Below are 18,290 nucleotides of genomic sequence, written 5' to 3' on the forward strand. Positions count from 1 at the left end.
TTCGGGGGCTATGTTTTATGTTAATTTAGCTTGGTGTGATTTTTAGCCCAACTGCCACGCCCGCAGACAACGCTACGGTCGGCCAGCCCAGGACAAACCCTGCGAATCAGGTCGAGTCAGTGTTTGCAAAAATAACAGCAAATCTATCGCAATTACGACGAGAAGACACCCGCACTCACTTAGATTAGAGAGAGAAGCTGAGCTTTCTGGCACTGGAACGGGGAGGAATGTGGATGCTAGCATGGTGACCCCGTCCAGAATCGACCACATAGTGGACGGTTAGCCGGGGCCCGAGGAGTTTTTCCTTGACATAGGTAGACCCACCACAGAAACTACTGCCCTTTAAACACAGGGATCAACAGGATACTTCACCATAGGTTGTCTTACCATTGAAATTAAATGACACTAGGTGTCGGGATCCACGGCTGACCTGAAAGGTTCTGAGATTCGAACCCCAAACCCTCACTGCAGTTCCTTATTGACCTCTCTTTAACAATCACTGGAACGTTACTTTGCAGAAGTGTGTGTGTGTGTGGTGTGCTGTGTGTGTGTTTGTGTGGTGATGTCTGTGTGTGTGTGGTGTGTTGTGTTGTTGGTGGTGTGTGTGTGTGTGTGATTGATGTGAGGAGTGAGTGGAGTGTGAGGAGAGCAGAGAGATTAGAGGAGAGAGTGCTTTGGGACTTGGGAGCGAGGGAGCGAGGAGAGAGAGAGAGAGAGAGCGAGAGAGAGAGATTAATGGACCGTCGACACCCCATTAGCTGTAGACTCCCCTTTCGTATTGAGGGCACGGAGGCACACGCACCACCGTATGCAATGAGAGCAAGCCAAAACCTTACATGTACTTTGTTTACAATTGCATTTAAGTTCCTAGCATTTTGCAGAGATTCCATAATAGTCTAATAGTCTGCTATTACTATCTCTACTGTTGCCACAACACTGCATATTTCCTGCAGTTGTTTGGGTTGCCAAAAACCCTGAAAGTGCTGCAGACGTGACATTGTCGTGCCGGTGTTATGTGGTGTGTGTGTGTGCTTGCGTGCGTGCGTGCATGCGGGTCGACCGCCTCCATGCGTTTTTCCATTTAGTTACCTGCAACCTCTCTAGAGAAAGTTGAGACACCACATCACAACACTGCGTTCGCAATGAATATAGTTAAATACATTTTGTGGTGGGTTTTGTGTGTGTGTTGTGGTTTGTGTGGTGTGTGTTGTGTGTGGTGTGTGGTGTGGGTGTGTGTGTGTGTGTGTGTGGTGTGTGCTGTGTGTGGTGTTGTGTGGTCCGTGCGTGCCGTGGCAAAAATGGCAATCACAAAAGCACAATGCATTTCATAAGGGCACGTGACTTGCACTTACCATCAGCGTCGATGTTCGACCACCACGGAGACGCTTTGCCTCAACGTCCGCGGCGCGTCCCCGGTGTTGTGGAGACTCCGCGTAAACTTCCGCGCCTCCGGAGCAGCCCGAGTCATGATGCAATGCAGCCTTTCATCAAACGAAAGCGAACAATCACCAGAAGATCGAGTGTTTTCTTTAAGATTTTGTAAAATAATAATCATCGTCGTTCTTCATGGATGATAAGCACCGCTGCGCGGTTTATTTCTACCTAGCGGAAAAAAATGTGTCAATGAGTTACGAGCCCTCTAGAGCGAAGGATGTGCCGCGTCAGGGACTAGAGTCCGAGGAAGTGTCAAAATAGTCCGCGCGTTACGGTGGGACGTTGCCATGTTGCTGTCTCCCCGTCATCATCATCATCATCATCATCATCATCATCATCATCATCACATCATCATCATCATCGCGTCGTCGTCATCATCATCATCATCATCATCATCTCATCATCATCACATCAAGATCATCATCATCATCATCCTCACCCCTGTGGCCGTGTTGCTCGGGTTCCACTGACGTTTTAAAACCGTGTATTTTCATCAGTTGTAGTAAGTATTGTAGTAAATGTCAAAAGTATAAATGACTAACTCTAGAGGGCGCTGAAATTACGACCTTTATTTATTAGGTCTTATTGTATGTCTTTATTGAAAATTAACTGTGATAGTAAAACGGGGCTGCAGAAGAACGCCTGCATATTTACGGATGAAACCTGACTCATCCGCTCACATCCTTAAAAGTGGATCAACACTGACCTCTAGTGGATGCACTTTGTTTTCAACCCCTCGGAAGAAGTTGGCCACGGAGAGGCAGTAACATAACAACCATAGTTCATTACAAACAGTGTTATTACCGTGGCGCCATACTAGCAGACTGCGGAACGGGGGCGCTTCATCTCTCCCGACTGTGCCCTGCCTGCTCTCCACCCACCACCCCCCTACCCCCCCACCCCCCCAGAGCAAATCCACAAGCAACCCGATACCGGAGACGAGCGGTCCAGACAAGCCTGCAAACGAGGCGTTCCCAGCCGCTCCTCCGCCCTGCTGTCTACAGTCTGCCGAGCACAGAGCTCCGCGCACGGTCAATGCCAAACACATGCAATCGCCGCAGGGGGAAAAAAACAGCGAGAAGAGACGTCCGACCCCCGCTCCCGTAACTCGCCGCGAACCAAAACGGGAATAACCGCTCCTCGTCACGGAGGCGATCGACCGTATGGATCATTGATACGGCCGGCGGCTTCGGGTTTGGACGCGCCGGATGAAGTGAGACGCGGCGCCGCCGCGGACGAGCTCGCGCGTCGAGGCTAGGCTAGCGGGACTCGGTAGCATTTAGCTTCAGACTAGCCAGACAGTCAGACGTAAATATAGGAGCAGTTCAGCCCCACGGGTTGGGTGTAAAATCACTCGTGGAAGGCGGGGAAGTGTTTTTTTCTGTGCCGGGGAGAAACCCAGAAAAGGTTATTGTGTTTTAGAGGAGCGAGTAGCGCTCGTCTGTGTTGTTTTATGGTAATATTAAACCTAGGTCTCTCTACTTCTAAGTTTTTTTTCCTACTTCTCAGACAGTCCGGGGTCCATGTAGCTCCCAGGATAGCATTAGCTATTAGTATGGACACTGTGGGCTGTCTCGTTGACGCCGCTGCCGAGCCAGTCGGCTACCCGGGTTGATGCTGGGTCTGATCAGGACTACAGGATCGATATCGGCTTTATTTTGGATTTGGACTGCAGGAAATTAGTGATATTTGGAGCATGTTAGATTTGAGGGACAGAATATGAGTGATAATTGGTTCATGTTGTATTTTGAGGGACAGCACATGAGTGATATTTGGAGTAAAATGCTGGATCTGGTCAGATTTTAAATTTTCGGTGATACCAAGTATCCAATAAAGATATTAATCAATCGATCCATCCATCCGGAGCCCACCATGTCTGTCTCCACTTTGAACGTTTGCCGTGATTGAGATAACAAGTTGGTTTGATTGAGCCGTCTGGAAGAAGAGAAGGGGGACAAATATAAACAGTGTGACGACCAGACAAGAGGACGAGTGAAGTAAATTTGGAGAGGATCCAGGCTGGATCAGCGGCATGTCTGTGGGCTGCGTAACGATGCTCACACTCGCTAAATTTGGGATTTGTGCGATGATTTTCCTCAGTCCGGTGGCTGGTAAGTGTTATCTGTTGATCCTTTCATTCCAGTCACACACATACATATAGACCCCATGTAATGTCTTTTTAGCATTCTGTGGTCGCCCAAACATTGCGTTTAGTTGAAGAAGTCTTCATTTGGTTGGAGTTTGATTATAATCTTTTATATATAATTCATTTTTAAACGTATCATTTTCATGGATATTTTTTGTATGCAGCCTGCTGCTGATAATTGTGCTATATATTGGTCATTACCGTGTGTCAAAATAATATGAACGTGCATAATTTAGATCGAATTACAAAAATAAAGTCTACCTGACAACTAGACCCATTTAGTTTGTGTGTGTGGTGTGTGTGTGTGTGTGTGTGTGTGTGTGTGTGTGTGTGTGTGGTGTGTGTGTGTGTGTGTGTGTGTGTGTGTGTGTGTGTGTGTGTGTGTGTGTGTGTGTGTGCGCTCTGTCTCTCTGTCTCTCTCTGCCTGTCAATTTCTCCTTTTGAACCAGTGTTGCTGGTTCTGTAAGTGCACTTTAGCGAATCTGTTTGGATAAAGCTTATTTATCAGTGCAGCCGGTGCATCTTGGGTGCTTTGAGTGTTTCTGTGGTACAAAGGCATGGAAAAACACTAGCAACATACCGCAGTGCTTGGCAGCTAAGTTGTGCCTCTGTTTCTAGACTTTGGGTTGCGGCCCAGGCTTTTGTGAAACATTGAGCGATAAGATAATAACTGGGCCACACACACACACACACACACACACACACACACACACACACACACACACACAATGTACACATATTTACACGCGGCAGAGAGGAGCTTCTGAAAAATGCATTGGAAGAGAAGGCTGGGAACATAATATATATTTTTTAAAGCTTATTAAGATAATGGCAATTTGACTCCCTGGACAGGAAACGCACTGGATAATTCTGACTCTAAATGCCATGTTTGTCCATCCACGTACACACATACTTATCTGTACACAATTTCTGGGATGTTTGAGAGTTATTATCAGACAGAATAACACCTTGAATAGTCGTGAGGGCTTTTGCAGAGGGGAATGTTCTAGCAAAGGCACCGATTCGAAGGAGAGCCTGGCTCCAGTTGGCTTGTGCTGCTAGTTTGCTCATTGTGAATCGTTGTGAAATGTCCATTTTATCCTGTCAAGATTATAGGAGAGCAAATAGACACCGAAACCGTCCAAGCAACACTGAACATGAATTGATGTGGAAATTTGAGTGCATATGCCCAATCACAATCGTAACTGTGTAAAAGGTCCCTTCTTGTCTATATCCAGTCGTTAAAAAAAACATCTCTATTCACCACATATAGGCCTATTCCGGTTTATACCTATTTTCCATCAAGGTTCGCTATCAGTTTCACCAGCTTCCAAACTGTTGCCTCTACAACACCCCGTTACCTTTACATGACACGGGCCATGTTCCGGGAAAGATTGACGTATATCCATTTGTCTACTTTTTACAATGTTTAAGCTGCTGTTTTTATGTGCATAAATATAAAGTACACATTCAATATCAGCCAATTTGGAACTGGGGCACGGTGTCATGTTTTTCCCCATTCATAATACCCTCCTTTGGCTTGCTCTTTATCTGGTATCCAATATCCATATAACAGTATGTTCCTATGTTAATCCATAGAACAGGGCATTGCTGGAATGTGTCTATAACACAGTCTGGGTGTTAAACCGCAATGTGTCAATTATTCGGTGTTGCAGTGATTATTTTCTTAAGTTACGCATCTTGCTCGAGGATGCGGAGACTACATTGCCATATGAGGGTAAATGGTATGGTTCGCTCTGTATCTGAGACTTCATCCCAATGTGTGTGTTTTAAAGGTAGAGGTAGACTGTTTCAAGAAAAGGAAAATATCCGGTTAACGGTAAAACATATTTCAAACCCATAGGATTCCATTGCTAACCAACTAATAATAAAAGGTAATAAAGTGCTCATTTTGAAGGGTGATTCGTCAATGCAACTCAATGCTGAATGGTGGCCTCTATGGTCGGACATGTTTTTGCAATTAAAGTCACAAACCTTTCAACTGTTGGTAATTGTTGGGCTCTGTCTTCAATGGAAACCCCTATCACGCTCAGCTAGTACGCTGCTCCTAATGAGAAAAGATTTGACAAACACTCCCCTATTCAGGTCTGACAGGCCAACTAATCAATCTGTTATTAAGTTATAACATCCATTATTATTCCTGCGGTGAGGGTGACGCGGGCGATAATTGACACGGCCAGACGGTGGTGTATGACGTCCGTATTAACCCATGCCTTGTTTGGTCAATTAGTGCGTCGTATGAGATTCTGTCCTGTTGAAAGAATCTGAGAATTTTCCACTTCCACCGGTTTTACAGTAACTAACTACACTGTTTATTGTCATTGTCATGTCTGTGATAAGTCCCATTATGATGATTAAAGCTTTGCTATTAACCAGAGCATGTGTCAGATTAAATCTCATCCCTAATGCCATATTCAGACAATGGCAACATATCGTCTATTCCATGTGGCTCAATGGAATACATGCATTGTCATGCCTGTATAAAAGTGTCATGTTACAAAACTAAAATTAAAACAAGTCAACACCATTTAAATACCACCCATAATTCCATAGTAATAATCATACAATCAATGGTATTGCATATTGCATTTCTTCACTATAGTTCAGGCAATAAACAAGCCCATAAGTCAGTTAAAATACCATCCATCATTCCGTCTTGATACAATGGAGGGAAATAATAGTATCCTATCCACCATATTCATTTTTGCTTGTGGTACCTGTGAGCTGTAGCAGAGGAGACACTAAGTGCAGCTTGAGAAAGGCCACAAAAACACTTTTGATATAACAGGGCAGAATGCATTGGCTGGGCAGCCAGACTGGCGGGTTGGCCGGGCCTATGAGAAGAGTGCGGAGGCGGGTCCTCGTTGGGCCAGTGGAGTGCAGGAGCCCATGAGTGTTCCTCAGGTCCCTGTTTTGGTGATGGTGCTGATGATGACAGCAATCAGTTGCACTAATAAGATGGAGGGAGGGGGGGAGGGAATTTGGCAGGCTTACTAGCACTACTTTTTTCTCTCTCTCTCCTCCATGCACTCCTTTCCCATTCTTCTAATCGCTCTTTCCTATTTCTCTCCTTTCCACTGTTTCCATTAACCTCGCTCTGTTGTCATTTCCCCTTTCTCCCTCTCTTTTCTCCTCGCTCTCATCCCCATTTCTATTCTATTTCTGTCCCCTCTCCCTTTTCTGTCCATCTATCTCCCGTTTCTACGTGTCCCTCTCTCTCGTCTCTCCCTTCTCCACTCCACTCTAGCCGTAACATTACTGCTCTCTGCGGGCCTTCCTACCACCGTCTATTTATCTGTTGACTCTTTTGGGTCCTGTTATCTCAGCCCCTCCCCCTCACCCCCTCTTCCCCTCCCTCCCCCTCAGTGCTACATGTTTAGCATGTCTGGCGTCCTGGGACACCCTGCGGCTCGTTACCTCCAGCCCTGTCCACCAACTGCCAGGCGCTCGCACGACACTAACCCGCTGGCTGCGATTGGTAGCTGGGGTCGACAGGTTGCGATAGGGGGGTCTGCTAGCATCTATGCTAACGTATAGATTTGATTACCCCCCCTCATGTTGTTGTTGGACACTCTACATTCATGAACGCGAGCACATTGAAGTCCTCGCACATCCTCCTCATTTAATCTGTCTGGCAGCCACACCACCTACGCCCCCGTCTTATCAAACTCTGAACGATCAAACCAAAGGTGCGAAAAACAGCCATAACCGGTACTGGTGAATGGTACGCTCTGGAAACTCTGCTCATCCTTGTTGTGGTGAGGCGCTTCCCACTCCAGGCTTTAATCAAACAGTACAGACGTGGCGGTGGTCGTGGATGGCGGTCCCCACTGTTTATCCCGGCCCTGTCTCAAACGGATGCTCTCTTGGCTGGGCAATGCTTCTGGGGTCTGCTCCTTGCTCAGCAGAGCATGGCAGGCTAGTATGGCCGTGGGCTGTCGTGTGGGTTGGAAAGTCTTGCCAGACCTAATTAGCTGCAGGAGAGCTGTGTTTTATAGGGCTTCTCTTTCTTGCTTTTCGTTTACACATCACATGCTAGTTCAGCTTGGTTCCTGCATCTTTTGGGGGAGCCAGATTTGGATTAGCGGCGAGGTTTAGGGCCTCTGATGGGAGGCTTAGGTGGAACCCAAACAATGAGGACATTTGTAACTTGTTCAGGGGGCAGGACAGTCTAGTGCAGGGGTGCCCAACCTTTTTTGACCCAAGATCTACTTTTCAAGTAGCCAACCTCCCGAGATCTACCAGCAAACCTACCTTCAAGCGGGGGGGGGGGGGGGGGGGGGGAAGAGAACAATTGTTGACGGGGGGGGGGTTGTATCGTGAACCTACGGACTTCAGTGGGGGTTTCATTCCGTCTGCGCACGGCACCTTCTCAACGATAAACAATAATCTTCCTCCCACTCAGGGTGAAAATGGTAGGTCTTAGCTTGTTTCCCCTCAGCCATGCCAACGTTTAGGAGTGTGTAACTACTGTTGACGGCTTTCAACTGCTGTTAACAGCACATGCGCTACCGCACGTATATGTCCCGCGCAAATTTAATTTTATTAAAAAAAAAAAATTAAAAAAAAACTTTTTTTTTTTTTTTTTCTTCACCCCTCGCGATCGACTTGGGATCTGTCGGCGATCTACTGGTAGACCGCGATCGACTGGTTGGGCACCCCTGGTCTAGTGTTAAGGGTGGTTGACTCCAAGTAGAAAGGTTCTGGGTTAAATTCCCTTGTCTGGCTCCTAGCCTGTAGGCATCCTTAAGAAAGATGCTCTTACCCCTAACTGATCATTCAGGACATTCTAGGTTTCTTAATGTCACTGTGAGGCGCTTCGGATAAAAGCGTCTGTTCAATAACTGTCTTCCACTCCATCCTTCGATTGATAGTAAGAACTCATTGAGAATTGTGCAGTGGTGAATGGCTGAGGAGTGTGCTTGATTGGAGAATGGTTACTGATCCTTTTTTGTTCCCCAATGACTTTCTGTTTTTTAGCCATTGCCTACAATGTTGCGTTAATCAAAGGTTTTTTTCATTCAATTAATGGGAGAAATTCTGTGGGTGGCTTTGCTCCAACCGTATATTTAACAGAATAGTTATGGCTAAAGCAATGGAATATTGTGGAAAACAGTTATGCCTCTGATAATGGTGCCATTCAGCTTGTGATATGTTCTTGTGTTCATCGATGCGATGCCTATTGAGCTTATAGTTGGTGCTAACGAAAAGATTTCAAGACTTTGTCGGCAAGGTGTAGGAGGACGAGAAGAAGCTCATCTAGTATTGAGCCAAACACTCTGCTTTGTGTTGATGTATTCGGATGAACGAGGTGTCTTTCTCTTGTTTTCGCTCCTTTTTCTCTCTGTTGCCAGCAATGGTCAGGGCAAGGTTTAAAGTGAATCATCGCACTGGTTTCTTTCAGTTGCCGAGGGTCACAGTCTATAAGACGGGGGGGAAAAAGCCAAAACGAGCCGATGTTTAAGGCACACAATAGGGGCAGCCTTTGGAGGATAACTGCCAGTGACAGGCTGTCATTAACAGGAAGCTCTCGCTCTCTCAAGAACACAAAAGACGGAGAACGCAGGCAAAAACTTGCTCCTGAAAGTTGTGGAATACATTTTTTTTTTTTCAGTTGTTGAGGGTAGTTGGATTTATGAGCCTGGGAGGAAACACTCGAAGAACATGCGGTTGCTGGTCGGCCGTCGTCATTGTAGTTTTGGTTTTTCGAGGGCATGTTCGGGAAAGTAGTGCTGTTTTGTGACGTGGATTTTTACAAAGTTTGGGGGTGGGGGGAAATGAGTGAGCCCCACTCCGGGTGGCACTCGCTTAGCTTAGCGAGTCTGGCTAGCTTAAAACAGAAGGATTAGCATAACTGTAAGACTCAGACAGACACAGACACAGACTGCTGGGGTGGCTTGTGGGGCTGGTTGGGCTGCATTCTGGGGCAGTGTGTGTGTGTGTGTATTAAAGAGGGGGTGGGTGTGGGTATCCCGGGGCAACAGATGGGACAGATAAAGCCCCCCCTTTTTGTCATATAACTCCACTAGATGAAGCATCCCGTCACTCCCACCTCCGCAACAGGGCCTGCACCCCAACATTAACCACACCCTCTCTCACACACACACGCGCACCCCTATGGATGGCTCCAAAGATGGCCTTTTGGTGCAATGCTTATCTTTCTTGCTAACCTCTTTATTCTCTCTCTCTCTCTCTCTCTCTCTCTCTCTCTCTCTCTCTCTCTCTCTCTCTCTCTCTCTCTCTCTCCTCATATATTTATATATATTCTCTGTCTCATATTCTCTCTCTCTTCTCTCACCAACTGTCATTATCTGGGGAGGGCTCAATAGCTACCATATTGTCACTGGACATTGCCAACATTTTTAAAATACAACCAAACACGACCGCCACTCGACTGGTCGGCTGCTGGAGGCAAATAATCAAACGAAAACAAACACAAACATCATTATGTACCGACTCAAATGAATGAATGAAGAGGATGTGGAGACAAACACAAACCAAAATATGCGGCACTCAGTTTGCTATTGTATTTACAACATCTCTAATTAGTACTGCTCGAATACATCCAGTGAAGACAGAAGGGCTGCAGCCAAATTTTGTGTTCTGGAAAACAATTAGCTACAAGCGGCCCACATTCCTAGAGTTGTTGTAGACCCAACAGTCCTCTGTCCGTTTGCCTGTCTCACTGTCTAGTCCCGTGTGTGTGTGTGTATGAGAGAGAGAGAGAGAGAGAGAGAGAGAGAGAGAGAGAGAGAGAGAGAGAGAGAGGAGAGAGAGAGAGAGAGAAGAGAGAGATGGAGAGAGAGAGAGAGAGAGAGAGAGAGAGAGAGAGAGAGAGAGAGAGAGAGAGAGAGAGAGAGAGAGAGAGAGAGAGAGAGAGAGAGCGCGCAAACTTGTTTTTCTGCAGTGGTTCAGGGGGAGCTGCTGGGAGGGGGGTTGTCTGAGTGGAGGGAAGGAGGGAGATCGAGAGAGGGAGGCATGGGACTTGCATCGAAGTCCAGTTGGAATTGTTTTCTTCCTCGGAGGCGGGGCTGAGGGGAGATTAGAACAAAATAACTGGGCCATGGGTAAACATTCGGCATGGCCGTGGTCCGCTGGAGAGGAAAACCCTTGAATATCTCACTCTCCATTATGTACCCCTCTTGTCTTGTCTTTCTCTTTCCTGGTCTCTCTCCCTCCCTCTAGTCCCTCTCTCTGTCCCCCTCCATTATGTACCCCTCTCGTCTCTCGTCTCGTCTTTCTCTCTCTCTTCCCTGGTCTCTCTCCCTCTCTCTGGTCTCTCTCTCTCTGTCCCCCTCCATTATGTACCCCTCTCGTCTCTCTTCTCGTCTTTCTCTCTCTCTTCCCTGGTCTCTCTCCCTCTCTCTGGTCTCTCTCTGTCCCCCTCCATTATGTACCCCTCTCCTCCCTTGTTTGGTCCCTCTCTCTCTTTCCTAGTCTCTCTCTCCTAGTCTCTCTCTCTCGCATCTCCCTCTCTCCTAGTCTCTCTCTCTACTTTAGTCTCTCTCTACTTTAGTCTCTCTCTCTCTCTCTCTCTCTCTCTCTCTCACTCTCTCTAGTCTCTCTCTCCTCGAGTCTCTCTCTCTTACCCTAGTCTCTGTCTCCTATCTCTGTCTGTCTCTCTCCTCTAGTCTCTCCCTCTAGTCTCTCTCTCTCTCTCTCTCCAACCTCCTCAATGTGTCTCTCATGCTTCCCATCTCTTATACTTTACAACTCCATTCTCTCTTCTCAATCTGTAGGTCTCTCTCCCTGACTCCTCACATCTTTCATCGCCGTTTCTTTACTACTCTGTTCTCTCCCTCTACTCAATCTACATATTTTTTACTAGCCAATTTTACCCCTCTCATTCTGTTCTCATCCTCCACCTCTCTTCTTCAAACTAAGCTCTCTCTCTCTCACTCTCACTCTCACTCTCGGCCCTGTCTGCACACATACCCGGTGACCAAAAGTCCAAAATCTCGAGCAAAGCTGCTAGCTCCGTCGCCGCCGGCCAATCAGAGACGAGCTTTCGCGCTGCCAGCCAAGCAGAAGCGGTGCCAGTGTTCTGCTGTGGGCCGCCAGAGAGGAACGCTATGAGGGGAACCAATGAGGACGCCTCTGAAGATTGTGTGTGTGTACTTTTGTTTCGGGGTCTGTGGTAGACTGGGGTTTTGTCACGCGTGTGTGTTTGTGTTGTGTAGTTTTCGACTGGAGTTTGTGTTTGACTGGGGTTTGTCACGTGTGTGTGTGTGTGTGTTTACCTGCACTATGTTGCATTGAATTTGCTGTGCAGCCCTGCCTTGGGAAAGTAACTTTTAGTGAATTGTGAGTTGCACACATAGCCCAAGATGCAAATCAAAGAAGCTATGCTAATGCTACGTATTGTGATCATTAGCATCATGCTGTTTTACACCAGGGTGTAACAGGATTTAGATTTTTTTAACACATGGACATATACACATACAAATGATTGTATCTATTGAATAAAACTTAATTAAGAATTTAGTTCCCAGAAAATGTCTGGCCCACTGTCATTCTTATAAATAGAGAAAATGTCTGAGTCACGTTCATTCTAATAGAGAGAACATGTCTGAGTCACTGTCATTCTAATAAATAGAACATGGCTGAGTCACGGTCATTCTAATAAATAGAACATGGCTGAGTCATGGTCATTCTAATAAATAGAACATGTCTGAGTTACGGTCATTCTAATAAATAGAACTTGTCTGAGTCACGTTCATTATAACAATAGGACATGGCTGAGTCACTGTCATTCTAATAAATAGAACATGTCTGAGTCACGGTCATTCTAATAAATAGAACATGTCTGAGTCACAGTTAGTCTTATAAATAGAACATGGCTCAGTCACGTACATTATAATAGAGAGAACATGAGATCCAGGGATGCTGCCTCAGGCCATAAAGCATTGCCTGGTTTTCATGTTTTGTAGCAGCAAAGCAAATTTATATGGTTGATGATTCCATATATTGCGCCCCGCTCAGCAATAGATGGGACAGAATATAAATCAATGGAGAAAAAAACGAATCAGATCTTTTCTTTAGCGAATTAGATACTGTACTGTGGTGTGTGTGTACGTGAGCTACAAAAAATTGTTTGCTTTTCTAGTTTGGTGTTATGTAATCTTGAGACTGCAGTTGTTCCTGCTTTTGTTTTTTAATAAGGGAATTTGGGTCTCGCCTGGCTCTCTTCCTCTATTCTTCATTCTCTCCTTTGTCTTTGACTTTGACTTATTAATCGATGAGCACATTTTATTTTAATACCTTCGCTAAAAACGACCAAGGTTCGCTGTATATAATATTTACACTTGCATCACGGCACTCTGTACAGCGGGTATATAGATTTCTGGATGGTTACTGACAAGTGTGTGTGTGCACCAAATTATTTTCAAATTTGGCCAAGGCCCGGATCAGACATTGCTCGTTCCCGCAGCTGGGAGGCGGTTTTCTGTTCTTGTTTTCAGTGCGAGTGAAGCGTGTTCATCGCTGCTTTTGCGTTACATTCTGTGCGCTTTGCATTGTTCCGCTATACGTGCCTCACATTTTTGGCGGATCGCCCTGGACGCCTTCAGACGCCTTCAGACGCCTAAAGAAATTAAACTGGGAGCAGACGAATGCCAGACAACATTTGCGTGCTCTTTTATTGTCAAATCAGATGAATTGAGATGCAGGCCTTCTGTGGTGGTGACAAGTGTTTACAACATGGAAGAGAAACTGGGGCTGACTGTTGCTGCATACCCGCAGCTGTATGAATTTATATCTAGATCTATAGATATGTAGATGTGTGAATGGCAGTTAGGTTTAGAACAGTGAATAGCTGGTTGCCTAGTAACATTAACTGAAAGACACAGAAAGCTGCTTTTTCTTCACCTTGTGGGCTTCAACGAAAACAGGCAGTGTGGTGTGCCTCGCGTTCTGCTGGCAGCAAAACACTGTCTGTCTGATCGGGAGCTAAAGTCAGTCTTATGCATCTCCTGGTCAAAATGGCCATGGGATTGAGGCCAGCTTGTGTTCACATTGTATACACGTACAAGGTTTATGCCAGCGGGTTTAGGGTGTTCGAATACCGGTCGAAAGGGTACTGGGTTCAATCCCACAATGTCCCGAACGGTCTTTCTGTAGACGTCCTAGACCAAGATGTCTAACCCCCCAACTTGCTCCTTTTAATGGTAGCTGAAATGACCTTCAACGACTTTGCGCGTGTGTGTGTGTGTGTGTGTGTGTGTGTGTGTGTGTGTGTGTGTGTGTGTGTGTGTGTGTGTGTGTGTGTGTGTGTGTGTGTGTGTGTGTGTGTGTGTGTGTGTGTGTGTGAGAGTGAGCATGTGTGTGAGAGTGAGTGAGTGTGCGGCTGTCCGTGTGTGCGCCTACATGTGTGGATGCTTCGAGATTTGTTTGCATGCTGTTTACAGGCCTGAGGAGTTCAGGCGTGGTGCCTGAATTAAGGCTTGAGCTCGGCCATGTATGTTGTCGAGTAAAGTGAAAATAGGTGAGCGGTGCCTTTTTAAAATGTCTAGTCAACACGTCAACCTACCTGACCTTTTGATTGACATGTCTGCCACCAACTAGGCGTAGTCTATATAAGGAAGTCTTTTACCTTTGTATGTTTGCACTGAGGATGGTCTGAATGGGACTGAAAACGTTTTGCATACCACTTTGGGTAGCACTTTACACTTTTATGCAATAAAAACGTATTGTTGCATCGGCTACATGGTGTGCGAGTTCCGGTCCTTTTATTGTTGTCAAGAAAGGCAATTCTCGTTGGTGTCTTCGAATGTATTTGATCATTTCAGGCACAGATAATTTCACTTCCCATCAGCCCTATGTTTAGGCCTCTCATGGCACGCAGAGCTGCGTTTCCCCCCCAACCCAACGCTCAAGGCTTTGTTGCTACTGGAGCGTAATCAGTACAAAGACGCCCTGACCCATGAGATACTAGCGCACGTGCATAGCTCCCCTAGCTAACGACACATCTCGCCATTTTAGTTTGTTGGACCGACATCCGGGTCGTTTTTGGTGTCATAATTCCGGGGACCAGAGTCGGACGTTGAGTTTTTATCTTCAGCAGGATGTGCCGTGTAGGTCGGACGTCGTTTTAAGTTTCAGTTATTAAGAAGTGCTGTTAGGATGGACCGGGCCAGGCCAGATATATCCTTTGAGTCATGAACGCAAGTCAGCAATTGTTGAATCAATACATTACAGCCGGCAGTATTCAGGAGAAGAGAACATTAAAACGCTGAAACCTGCAAAATATAATACTAGAGGTAGACTCTCTAAATCCCAAAAGAGAGGTCTGTGTGTCTGTGTGTGTGTGTGTGTGTGTGTGCGCGTGTATGTGTTGGCATCATGTGCAGGGCTATTAACACTAGGCTGACCCTTCCTCCTACTCTGTATTAAAGGCTGTACTCTATGGAAACGGCGAGTGCTGTGTATGGGCTGTGCCAGCTGGATATTGTAAACGTAAAACTTAACAAGAGGAGAGGAAATGTCCGCTGCTGTGCTGAATTATATAACCAGGTGTGGCTCACGGAAGCCACAGTCTCGTGTTTTTTAAGTGGCGTTGTCACAGGGAACGTCCTATTTATAACTATTCCTCATAGAATTGCTGCTATAAAGTGTGGTGTAGGGAGGCTATATTTGCATTCATGATAATAACAGTATATATAATTTGGATATTAGCTTTCATGCTGATAACATAGCATATACTGTGTCAAATAGTTAATTACCATTAAACATTGTATGATAGCATTCATGCTTATAACATATATACTTTGTATTTTAGCTCTCATGCTAATATATACTATGTATCTTAGCGTTCCTTCTAATAATATTATATATTATGCCTATCTGAGCGTTCATGCTCATACAATTATAAATGAAGTGTATATAAACATGCTAATAAACCCTAATCTATGCTAATCTACAATATTACACGTAAGGCCCCTTGTGCATTTGAACAGCAACAACATTAATCAGCATGCTAATATCAATGCTAATTCTCTGATTAACGTGCCCTGGTGCAGAGAGGGTCTCTCGGAGCTGAGATAGGACCATAGAACCCGGGCTCCAAGGCCCCCCGGTAGAGCCAGTGTGACCGGGGTTGCCTGTTATCTGTCTGGGAGCCGAGTTGGCGCGGTTCCCGGGGAGAGTCCGCACCGGCACCACACACGGAGGCACCTTCTGCCCTAGCGCGGTGGATCGACCTTGGGCAAAGCCGCGGCCTGTGCAGGGCAGGGTTGGAGGTGTTGGGAGGGGGTGGAGGGGGTGTAGCAGGTGGGATGCGGCACATTTGTTTATCCACGGTGAACTATTGATCGAATTCAAACCGACACAGCGATGTCATAACACCGATTTGGAAATCGGAAAGGCTGTGATTAAATTGCATTTTTTTTATATATAAATTATAATTATTACTTTTTTTTGATGTGTTACTGACTTGAGATTCCTATTTATTTTTTCTTTTACAATACAATGCTAAAGTAAAGATGATCTTATATCAATTTGTGCGTCAATTCATCTCAACATATAGGCCTGGCCTAAAGTAAAGAGCAGTTTATACGTTGACTGCTTCCAGTGTCAACAGTGTTGTGTTGGTCATACGATAGAATCGTAATCGCAATATTGGTCGAAAATAATCACAATTTGAATATTTCGCCCTAGTTGGGAGGGGGACGTTGCTGGTGAGATGCGGCACATTTATTTATCCATGCCCACTGAGTGGCTACGTCTACGCAAAGACTAGGGTTGCACTTATCCGCAGAAACTAGCGGTATCAGACTATTGGTTGGCGTGAAAGTGGTGGTTTAATTTGAAATAAATGTAATATGAAAAATAATGTGGTAATCCCTTGCAGCGGGGATTATGCAAAATCCACGCCTGTGGTAGATTGTGGTGTTGTGTTTCGCTCTGGGTATCTCTGCCTACAGTTGTGTGTATGAATATCTATACTCGGCATTTCATATCAGTGCACACACATTGCACACAAACAAAAACACACTAACGCACCTATCGAAATCGCAATTACACACAAAATCAAGTTTACGCCGCAATTAAACCTAAAATCACATGCACACCACTTGCTTTCCAGTGCTCAATGACACATGTGTAATGTTTCATAATTCGCCCTACCTTCGTACTTTTTCTGGTTTTGTCTGTCACACACACACAACCACGTGCGCTCACACAGTAATTAACAGATTACGCGCACAGCAATCTGTGATCGCACATGGGCAAGGGCGTGAACGGGGCGTCTGGCTGCCCTGGACCCAGGTGCATGCTGGGATTTATCATGTCTACAATCCTTGTTGTGCAAACATGGAGACGTGTGTGTGTGTGTGCGTGTCGGTGTGTGTCGGTGTGTGTGGGCTTGCCTTGGGTGGGATATGAGTGACTTCTGCGGGAGGTTCATCCAACTGACTAGCTCTATTCAGACTGCATGAGTGCCTGTGTTGTCACTTCAGAGCCGTCCTTACACAGCACGACGTTGAGTTATCCCGACTCGGTGGAAAGTATTCAACTTTGGATTCTTTGCCGGTGTCCTCGAAGACGTACCGAAGGAATTTCTTTAGCCCTCAAAATGCGTCTAAAGCAGCACATGTTTTGTTCACTCAACAGTGTATGTTTTTTTTTCCACATAAGCCATTTTGACTCTCTCTCTCTCTCTCTCTCTCTCTCTTCCCTGACTCCGACTCCCTGGCTCAACTATAATGTATTCGAGAGCCTTGTGCCCGCCGCCCCCAAAGGTAGGGTTGGATAGGGGTAGATACCAGCATCATGATATTAATCGGACCCCCCTCTCCCCCCCAGCGGCGCAGGGCGAGGAGCGGGAGTGTGCCTACACAGAGCAGCCCCAGCAGTGGGGCGTGGACCGCGTGCCAGGGTCGGAGGGCCGCGTCTCCCCGGAGAACACCACCGTGCGATGTGCCAACGCCGGCCACTGCTACGGCCTGTGGGAGAAGAGCCGGCCCGGGGAGGTGCGCCCGGTCAAGCAAGGTACCGGTCATACTATCACTATCGCTACTACCATCATCATCGTTAACACCACTATCACCACCACCATCATCGTTAACACCACTATCACTACCATCATCATCGTTAACACCACTATCACTACCACCATCATCGTTAACACCACTATCACTACCACCATCATCATTAACACCAGTATCACTATCACTACCACCATCATCATTAACACCACTATCACTACCACCATCATCATTAACACCACTATCACTACCACCATCATCATTAACACCACTATCACTACCACCATCATCATTAACACCACTATCACTACCATCATCATCGTTAACACCACTATCACCACCACCATCATCATTAACACCACTATCACTACCACCATCATCATTAACATCACTATCACTACCACCATCATCGTTAACACCACTATCACTACCACCATCATCGTTAACACCACTATCACTACCATCATCATCGTTAACACCACGATCACTGTCACTACCGTCATCATCATTAACACCAGTATCACTATCACTACCACCATCATCATTAACATCACTATCACTACCATCATCATCATTAACACCACGATCACTATCACTACCACCATCATCATTAACACCAGTATCACTATCACTACCACCATCATCATTAACATCACTATCACTACCATCATCATCATTAACATCACTATCACTACCATCATCATCAT

At 45.9% G+C, this 18,290-nt stretch overlaps 1 protein-coding gene across 1 annotated transcript in view; it reads left to right on the forward strand.

The window, feature by feature from the left end:
- The window catches only part of LOC130380293 (bone morphogenetic protein receptor type-2-like), a 104,106-nt gene that overhangs the window by 55,523 nt on the left and 30,293 nt on the right, over positions 1-18,290 (forward strand). The window contains 1 exon segment of the mRNA XM_056587455.1: positions 17,402-17,587. Within this exon segment, the coding sequence (XP_056443430.1) occupies positions 17,402-17,587 (186 nt within the window).

The sequence above is a fragment of the Gadus chalcogrammus genome, chromosome 4 (genome assembly GCF_026213295.1).
Source record: "Gadus chalcogrammus isolate NIFS_2021 chromosome 4, NIFS_Gcha_1.0, whole genome shotgun sequence".
Classification (NCBI taxonomy): domain Eukaryota; kingdom Metazoa; phylum Chordata; class Actinopteri; order Gadiformes; family Gadidae; genus Gadus; species Gadus chalcogrammus.